General features: G+C 33.6%; 1 protein-coding gene and 1 long non-coding RNA gene across 4 annotated transcripts; one reads left to right on the top strand and one right to left on the bottom strand.

Annotated features, from left to right (window-relative positions):
• PP2-A12 (phloem protein 2-A12) lies at positions 1-2,766 on the top strand. Of its 3 annotated transcripts, none has more exons than XM_011030884.1 (5): positions 1-581; positions 1,037-1,155; positions 1,240-1,297; positions 1,398-1,449; positions 1,896-2,169. In XM_011030884.1, the coding sequence occupies exons 1-5, from the start codon at positions 222-224 to the stop codon at positions 1,982-1,984; spliced, it is 678 nt and encodes a 225-aa protein (XP_011029186.1). In that variant the 5' UTR covers positions 1-221; the 3' UTR covers positions 1,985-2,169. The 3 variants fall into 3 exon arrangements, with proteins under 3 accessions (XP_011029186.1, XP_011029185.1, XP_011029184.1); XM_011030883.1 differs by lacking the exon at positions 1,896-2,169 and adding an exon at positions 2,176-2,766 and having other exon boundaries at positions 10-581; XM_011030882.1 differs by lacking the exons at positions 1,240-1,297; positions 1,398-1,449; positions 1,896-2,169 and adding an exon at positions 2,176-2,766 and having other exon boundaries at positions 38-581.
• A 3,071-nt stretch (positions 2,767-5,837) lies between these two features.
• Positions 5,838-8,534, bottom strand: LOC105129004 (uncharacterized). The gene is made up of 3 exons (XR_842984.1): positions 7,802-8,534; positions 7,656-7,726; positions 5,838-7,526 (listed from the first exon to the last, which is right to left on the bottom strand). It is a non-coding gene; the product is annotated as an uncharacterized LOC105129004 (long non-coding RNA).
• Positions 8,535-8,563: the final 29 nt, after the last annotated feature.

Here is an 8,563-nt window from a genome sequence, read left to right as displayed (position 1 = left end):
AACAACTGTATTTTTGTAACATTTTTCCCCTTCTCTCTGCTTCTTGTCATCAAAAGAAACAAACAAATGTCCGAATGTTTGGTTTCTCTCTTTAAAGCTCCCTTTACCTTCCTCTATGCCTCCTCTCTTTCGTTTCCATTTCAATCCCCAATCTCTTTATTAAATTCAACTTTCTAGTCTCTCTGTTTTTGTGTTCCTCTTTGTTTCTTTCTTTTCTCTTGATGGGCGCTAATCTTTCTTCAAGCTTTGCAGACCCAAATGTTTATTCTCTTGTTGGGTCTTTATGCTTACAACCATCACCACCGCCCCCAAGGATAAAGCCAGGTCTTGGTGATTTACCAGAGAGTTGTGTCGCTTTAGTTCTTGAATATTTAAACCCATCAGAGATTTGCAGATTGGCTAAATTAAACAGGGCATTTCGTGGTGCTTCTTGGGCTGATTTTGTTTGGGAGTCAAAATTGCCTGTGAATTATGAAGATTTGATTGAAAGAGTTTTTGGTGATGGTCTTGAAGATAAGTTGTGTAAGAGAGAGGTTTATACCAGGCTTTGTAGAGCTAATACTTTTGATGATGGCACCAAGGTATGATCTTTTGGCTCTTATTTGTTGGGGTAATAGAAGGAAAAGAAATTCTGGTTTATTGGTTATTTTGTTATTTAGGACATTCAAAAATGGAAACTTTGAGAAAAAGAAGGTGTTTTGTTGAGTTGTGGATTTTCTCTCTGGTTTTTGCAGCAACTAATTATGGAATTTGCATGTTTTTTAATTGAGAAAGGAAAGCGAAGATATTGGAATCTTGATTCTGATTTTGTTTGTTTGGTTTATGAGAAAATTCGACAGAAGGAAAATAAAAATTTCTTAACTTCATGTACTGCACGGGGGGAGATTTCCTTTTTTGGCTTGATTCTGAAGTTCATTTACTTAGAAATGGATCGCAATAGAGAAAAGGAGTGGGAGGATTGTGGATTTTGATTGTTCAATTCTATGAAGTTCTATTGTTTTAGCCTTTTAACTTTTAAGATTTTGTTTTTGTGCAGAAAGCGTGGCTGGATAAGAGAACTGGAGGTGTATGCTTATCCATTGCTTCCAAGGGGTTAGCGATAACAGGAATCGATGATCGAAGATATTGGAATCATATTCCAACAGAGGAATCTAGGTGAGATTATTGAAACTCTTATTTATGTATTGGAATTTTGATTAGAATTGCAAAATGGTTAGTTTTTCATTATTTATTTCTTAGATTGGCTGGTCAAGTCCAAATTGATCCGAGCATTTTCTTGTCGAACTTCTTCAAAGAGGTTTTTAGTTATATTTCTTTTCATGTTCATTTTGTTTCTCCGAATCAAGATTTCTAGTCCATGATGCGTGAGAATTTGAAATCCAGCAACTGTTTTGCAGTTGTGTCTTCTTAATTATGAGCTTGGAGGTTATATAATTGGACCTTCAAGGGGTAAGTGAGTTTTGGATTATATCAGAGTTTGTCACTTCCATTTTGTATCAGAAATTATTTTACGTAGAAGTAGATTCGTCCGACCCTGAGCCTGAAACTAGTAATGTGACTGAGGAGCATAATTTGATAATTTAACTTCCAGAATTCCTGATCATATCCTCGAAGCTAGAAGCCATTGAACACCTTGTCAGTAATGAACCTTCTGTGGTTGCCCTTCTGTCCTCAACCAAGTATCCTCTTCTTTCTTCTTCCCCATGAAGTATGGTCAGCAAGTATGAATCCTGGACCTAAGTTCATTTTTCTTTTTTCCTCCTTGAAACATTAATAGGTTACTATGGGTGAGGGGAATACTCATAATCAGCTGATCAATCATTAGAATTGCATCTGATTTGGCTGATTGGATGGTCGTTGTGTCGCTCCTTTCTTAACTATGCATTATTTTGTAGTGTGTGTGGGTGGGTGGTTGGCAGATAATTCCAAGATCCAATCGAGTAGCTTTCATCTTTCTCCTAGCCACTGCTTCTTCACATGGTAATGCTAGTTGATTTAAAGGATGCTAATTGGTTCTGTTGATGCTTTGCATCCTTATGCTTTTGATAAGTGGGTAACTTGGCGTTACTTGAATTGGTTGTTTCTATGTTTGTGCTCAAATTGATGATTACTCCTGTGTAGATATAGTGAAAATAGTGTTGGAATTGATCTGAACTTCCATTGTTTTGCATGCAGCTTCAACTCAGTTGCATATCTTCAGCAAATCTGGTGGTTTGAGGTGGATGGTCAATTTGAATTCCCATTTCCAGCAGGGACCTATAGCCTGTTCTTCAGACTACAATTGGGGCGGGCTGCTAAGAGGTTTGGTCGCCGCATCTGTAACACTGAGCATGTCCATGGTTGGGAAATAAAACCTGTGCAGTTTCAGATATGGACTTCAGATGGTCAGCATGCCTCTTCCCAGTGTTTTTTGAACGATCCTGGGAAATGGAACCTCTACCATGCTGGGGATTTTGTGGTTGATGGCGCCAATGCATCAACGAAGCTCAAGTTCTCTATGACACAGATAGACTGTACACACACCAAAGGTGGTCTATGTTTGGACTCCATATTAGTATATCCATGTAAATTAAAAGAAGGGTTACGGCATTTTTAAACCGTACTTAACCTTATAGGGTAGAGTCTGCGTTGTAGGGAGCTGGGACATCTTTGAGACGAAGCGGAATCTAGTATTTGTTGGTTCTTCAGGCCTTGTATCATGTGCACCCAAGCAATGTATATATAGTCGTCTTTAAGGTTGTTGATAAAGTGTGTAGTTTTTTATTATTGTTTGTCTCGAGGAAATCATTACCACTCCTTTTTCTTTTCAGTGGAAGCTTTAAAATAGCTCCATGGATCAAAAGCAAATGGATGAATATTAGCGAGAAATTTTGCTTACACGCTTCTTTTTTTTTTTAATGTGGAAATGTGGTTATTTTTTAAATGTTTTTTATTTATAAATATATTAAAATAATATTTTTTTATTTTTAAAAAATTATTTTTAAAATTAGTATATTAAAATAGTTTAAAAATATTAAAAAATATTAATTTGAAAAAAAATAAAAAAATTTACATCTTTTAAAAAGGCAAAATCAAACATGCACGTCCGAGTTTTTGAAGAGAACTTGCTGCTTTCTCAGTTTCGGGTTTTGCTACTGTTTAGTATTGTGTTCTGAAGGTTGGGGTAATTGTGTTTTAAATGAAGGTCGGGTAAAATTTGAATATATATATATATATATTAAAATTGTTTTAATATATTAACATTAAAAATATTTTTAAAAAATTAAAAAATATTACTTTAATATATTTTTAAATTAAAAATAACTATTTCTATGCCCATCGAAACACCAACCAATAGGCTACACTACAGTAACAGTCGGGGAGACAGACAAGATGGTGATGTTACAAGCTCTCAAGTTTCCTTGGCTCATACCAGATATTTTTGACACATTGCACTTATTCGTACTTCTTTGTCTTATGTAACTCACAGATGGATTCGATTTATGGATCCTCAGTGGCCGTCGGTTGGATCTGTTCATCGTTTGACATGACATTGCGTTATAATCATATTTTTAAAAGTTTTTTTATTTTTAAATTGTTTTTTTATTTTTAAATTGTTTTTATATATTGATAATAAAAATAAATTTAAAAATATATATATTATTTTAATTTATTTTCCAGCAAAAAGATACTTTTAAAAACAACAATTCATCTTCATTTTGCAATGAGTTAAATAAATCTTTCTTTCAATTAAAAAAAATAAAAATGATGGCATTTTATATAAGTTTCTTGAGATTTAAAAATTTAATTGTAAATTTAATATATATATATATAATTAAATAAATTAAAAATTATTTATATAACTAAAACAAATTAGAAAGCCTAATTTTTAATTAACTAAAGTTAATTAGCTAAACTTATGACTTGAATTATGAATTTAATTGGATATAATAATTTTTTTTAATAATTTCTTATTTAATTATTTGTTAAGAAAAATAGACATTTAGAAAATTAAGAACCAACTAAATATTATGGTGTCTATTTGAGATTACAATAAATAAAATATTAAAATATAAAATTAAAAAAAATCTAGAAAGATCAATAAAAACCAAATAGTAAAAGGTTAAATTAAAAAAAATCAAAAATAAATAAATAAAGGTTCAAATATACAAGTTTGGTTGGCCTAACATGCCTCAACTTTTAAAAATGACCCAAATAAATATGTTTAGGGGTAGCCCAGGTATTTAAGCTTATTTTTTTTATAAGACAAATGGTTTCCTTGAAAAGAAAAGAGGAAAAATTTCAAATGCTCTACCTAGATTTCAATAACCTTAAGTCATAAAATAATCAATTAAGGGTTTTCAATCCCTAAAAATTTATTTTTCAATTATTTTTTACTCAAACTCTTACAAAACAATCTAAAAATCCACATAAACCTTTTTATACCTTTAAACAATTAAAAAAAAAAAAACCAACTTGAAATTTGAAAACTTCTCGAGATAAAACAACATCCAAATTAAATTACTCTCATCGAATAAAATCATTTAACGTTAAAATTATTTTTTTTTATAATTATGATCGGTGTTAATTAAGAATTTATTTTTTTATATCATTGAAATCTGATTATTTTTTCTCTCACCTCTCAAATAAGAGATTGAAAAAAATAAATAAATAAAGTTTCCAAACCATGATTTTGTGAAATATAAAGGAATTGAAAATTCATAATTTGAAAAGTACAAGGCCCAAAGTCAAGTTTTTTTTATCTAATTTCAAAATTGCCACCCATTTTATTGATCTTTTACTTTGTTTTTTTTTTTTCCTTCCTTAACAAATATGAATTAATTAGCATTTAATTAGGCTACAAAAGGATGAAATCATCCAAAAAAAAATTTAATGATTAAAATGAATTAAATATTGAATGATTAAAGAATTTTAAAATGAATTAAAATTTGATGATTAAAGAATAAATAAATCACACATCACAGTGAAATATTGAGCAAAAGCTACAAGTGTCTTAGCCACGTCTTTTAGAGTTTCTTATAATAATTCCCTAATTTGCTCGACAAACTCATCAATTTGGATGGCAAAGAATGTGACCTCATTCTCACCATTTGAGCTGCAATAAAAGTAACTGTTGAAAATGTGTGACGAGTAACATGCCAAGACAAGGAAAAAAAAAGGTACAGGTTGATACGTCAAATATGAGGGACATTCCACAGCATCAGCCTGTCAGCCCCATAACAGAGCCAAAACATCGTTGCAAACTTCGTTCAAACCCAAAACATCAGCATCAGCCTTGTTTTTTTAATTAACATGGATCTCCGTGTCAATATGTCAATTTGTGCATACCATTATTAATTTTATAAGTCCTGAAATTAACAATTATATAAACTTTCAATAACCATTATATAAATAATAAAGAACTTGAATATGAGACTATAGAGGGAACAAACCTTTTAATTCCAAATTCTTATCACTTGGCTATCTAACATCAACCTTGTTACCTTGTATGAGTGTGTCTTTTCTACAGTGGTTGGACCATCTAGCCAGCAGTCTATTATTAGTCATAAGTACAGAAATATCAGGTAAGAGTTCAGCGTGTCGAACATTGGCCAACGGTTATGTAAATTAGAAAGAGGTAAGTGTTCACAGCCAAGTCATGCAACAAATCTGAAATTGTAAAAGGCCATGGAAATCAATTGCAGATCGCCGTTGGTTTTCTGTGCATGTAATGCATGGACGGGTGCCATGCTTATCTTGACAAACCTGGATAAAATCTAATACGGCAAAACAGGAAAGGAAAAATAAATACCTTGACAATTTGATAGAAGAATGGCACCATCTCATTTCCTGGGTAAGGTTTAGACTTTGGGATAGCTATTAGTTCATGTCGACATTACAGCATATAATCTACATCATCAAGCTTACGATTATCCCAACTGTAACTATAATCAAACGGGCTTGAGGAAAGAAACTCTTTTAAGGCTCTATTTGTATCTTCTATTGAGTCATTACCCAGAACGATGGAACAAAAAGTACCCAAAAACAAAAACTTACGATTATCCCAACCATATAGTTCATGCTGCCACTTCATATAAGAATAATATATCCATGAAAAGCATTTTCAGGATCTCAGAAAACTAACGACTGTACAAAGTTGATGAAACTAGGATTGTCACCAAGTATGAGAATCCGCATTAGAGACAACCATGAACCCGGCCCCAGGTATTTTCCACAACACCACTTGATGCATTCCTGAAGCAACAGCAACTAATGTTTTGTGATCAAAAGTCATCCCATCCGTTGCAGCATCTTGCTCTTGGCACCTGTTTGCAAGCCAGATACAATATCATCAATCTTAGAGCTAACTGCTTTGTCCTGGGCCCTAATGATGTTCTCCTCAAGCAAAATTTGGACTGCATGCTCCAGTCAATGCTGGCTACCTCCGCAGGATTGGAGACAGAGAAATGCCCACGCTGCATGAATACTCAAAGTCTTGGGAGCTTGAGATGGTGTGGAAGATGCACTTCTTTCACACCTCTCGTATAAAAGGGATGGCCGCTCCAGTTTACCCACATTTGAGCTAAAGCAAAACTTCGGAAATATACAGTGACGCCCATATCAGAGCTATTCAATAGTCCACCCTTGCTCATAATCGAGTTATCATTGCTGTTTCCAAAAGGAAATGAGAAGTAGACAACTTATTTGGGTCAGTTGGAAAACATTGAGGGACCCCAAGCTGATCGTTTTCTTGCGATTGATCTTTCTGGAGTTTGGTTGTGGATAATTTTTGGGAATATTTCTTCAAGCTCTCTGTGTTTTAGAGTTTTGAGAAATGACTTTGCAAGAATCCATTGGCCACTGCTTTAACAAGTAAATAAATTAAAGTTTACAAGGCAATATCAGAAGAAACAGAGATTTAGAGGGTTCAAGCAGCTACTTCCAAGGGTTTTCAGTTGTCTCCTTTTAAGATGACACTCAAATGCATAATAAAGTAGATATCACTTACCGATCGGTTCAATTTTATTATCCCACCTGAAAGTCCTCAAGTCTTTCATACAGTCGAATATGTCAACAATCTGTCAAGCAATGAACCCAGAATACATGAGATCCTGAGTAGGATTTAGATGACTGTTAGACAAATCAAAACAAATTCCCTCCGCACACGGGCAAGCACAAGTCCAAATTTCTCTCAGACCAAGCTGATAATGGCCTACATGACGAACAAGATTCATTTAAGTTTTTATAATATCATTTCCAAAAACAAGTTTTTCAAATATGACTTGAAGATTGAAAAATTGAGACCACGGTAACTATCAAGAGAACACAATACGAAAAAAGTGTGGGTGTAATTTGTTTGCTGCTCGAAATTACATACATGGATACATGCTTGACCAATTCATTTCATGGAGCTAGTAACTGCAGGAAATAAAAAGAGTTTCTTATATGTTGCAATTTTCTTGTAAATCAAATGGTGATATACTATCTGATCCAATATCATCAATGGTGGATCGATACTTTTTTGAAGCATAAACCAGCTCATTAACCTGCATACAAGAGGACCTGTTCTGTCAATTCAAACCTTTAAGGTTTAAAATAACTAATGATTAATAAACAACATACAAGGACCAGGATGGATCGAACATGATTGTTCAGATATTGCAGGTCATATGTACCTTAGATAGAATTGAACTTCAAGGCAACACAGCTCTTCAAGGTCCCTTGAACAAAATTCCCAGGAAAGTATCTGTAAAGCATGCCGAGAATAAAAGATCAATGTGTTATGAAATCCACTGGTCTCATTCAGTGGGCTATAGCTCACCTTTAAATTATGAACAATAATGATACTAAGTTTACCCTCATGAACAACATGAAGCTGGTCATTAACAGTCTCCCTTTCTGCTTCTTATTCAACCTGGAAAGTACTTCAAATGTTTCCTCTTCCAAGAATTTAAAGAAAAAAAAATGATAAAATGTTCCATGGCAAACTGTTAAGAATATAGAACTTTAGCCTTCAGCTAATACTCAAGCTTTTAAGTGAGACATGAGGGTCTCCAACAGTAGCGAATTTAGACAGTCAGTGGCTGATGAAGGTCGACATAATAATTTACAAAATTTTAGCAACATAGCAATGATGAACTGTTTTTTGTTTTAGAAAGCAACATATTGACTGACTGAAAAAAATGTAGTGCTGATTTGCTTACCAAATCCCCCCCCAGATTTGGCCCAGCTCAAGTCACAATGCCATGTAGCCTGGGAAAGGAAAAAAAAAAAACAGGGAACAAATAGGATAAGGAGTGAGGAAAGATTATATGGAATGGGTATAGGGGGTATTATGCACAAAGAACTGAAACAAGTGTGTGCATCTATTTATGTTTATGGTGGATAATAAAAAATATGTCACAAATATCAGTATTTCGACGCTGGAAAAAAGTACTGACAGCTGACCACATCTGCCTGGGAGAACACACCAATGGCATGAAATCTAGCACCATCGTTTCTTAGCACAAGAAGCATAATACTCAGCAACAAATTTTCTCCAATAAGCAACACGATTGTCCCACACAGAGATGTGGTGGGGGGG

Source organism: Populus euphratica, unplaced genomic scaffold (assembly GCF_000495115.2).
Source record: "Populus euphratica unplaced genomic scaffold, PopEup_1.0 scaffold48.1, whole genome shotgun sequence".
NCBI lineage: Eukaryota > Viridiplantae > Streptophyta > Magnoliopsida > Malpighiales > Salicaceae > Populus > Populus euphratica.
The sequence above is the reverse complement of the archived record's forward strand: the minus strand, read 5'-3'. Positions and strand labels throughout refer to the sequence as shown.

Bases quoted from the DNA above. Each gene is read 5' to 3' on its own strand.
- PP2-A12 (XM_011030882.1), top strand. From the start codon at position 222: ATGGGCGCTAATCTTTCTTCAAGCTTTGCAGACCCAAATGTTTATTCT. The intron at 582-1,036 runs GTATGATCTTTT...GTTTTTGTGCAG, and splicing joins CTTTTGATGATGGCACCAAG to AAAGCGTGGCTGGATAAGAG. The intron at 1,156-2,175 runs GTGAGATTATTG...TTTTGCATGCAG, and splicing joins ATTCCAACAGAGGAATCTAG to CTTCAACTCAGTTGCATATC.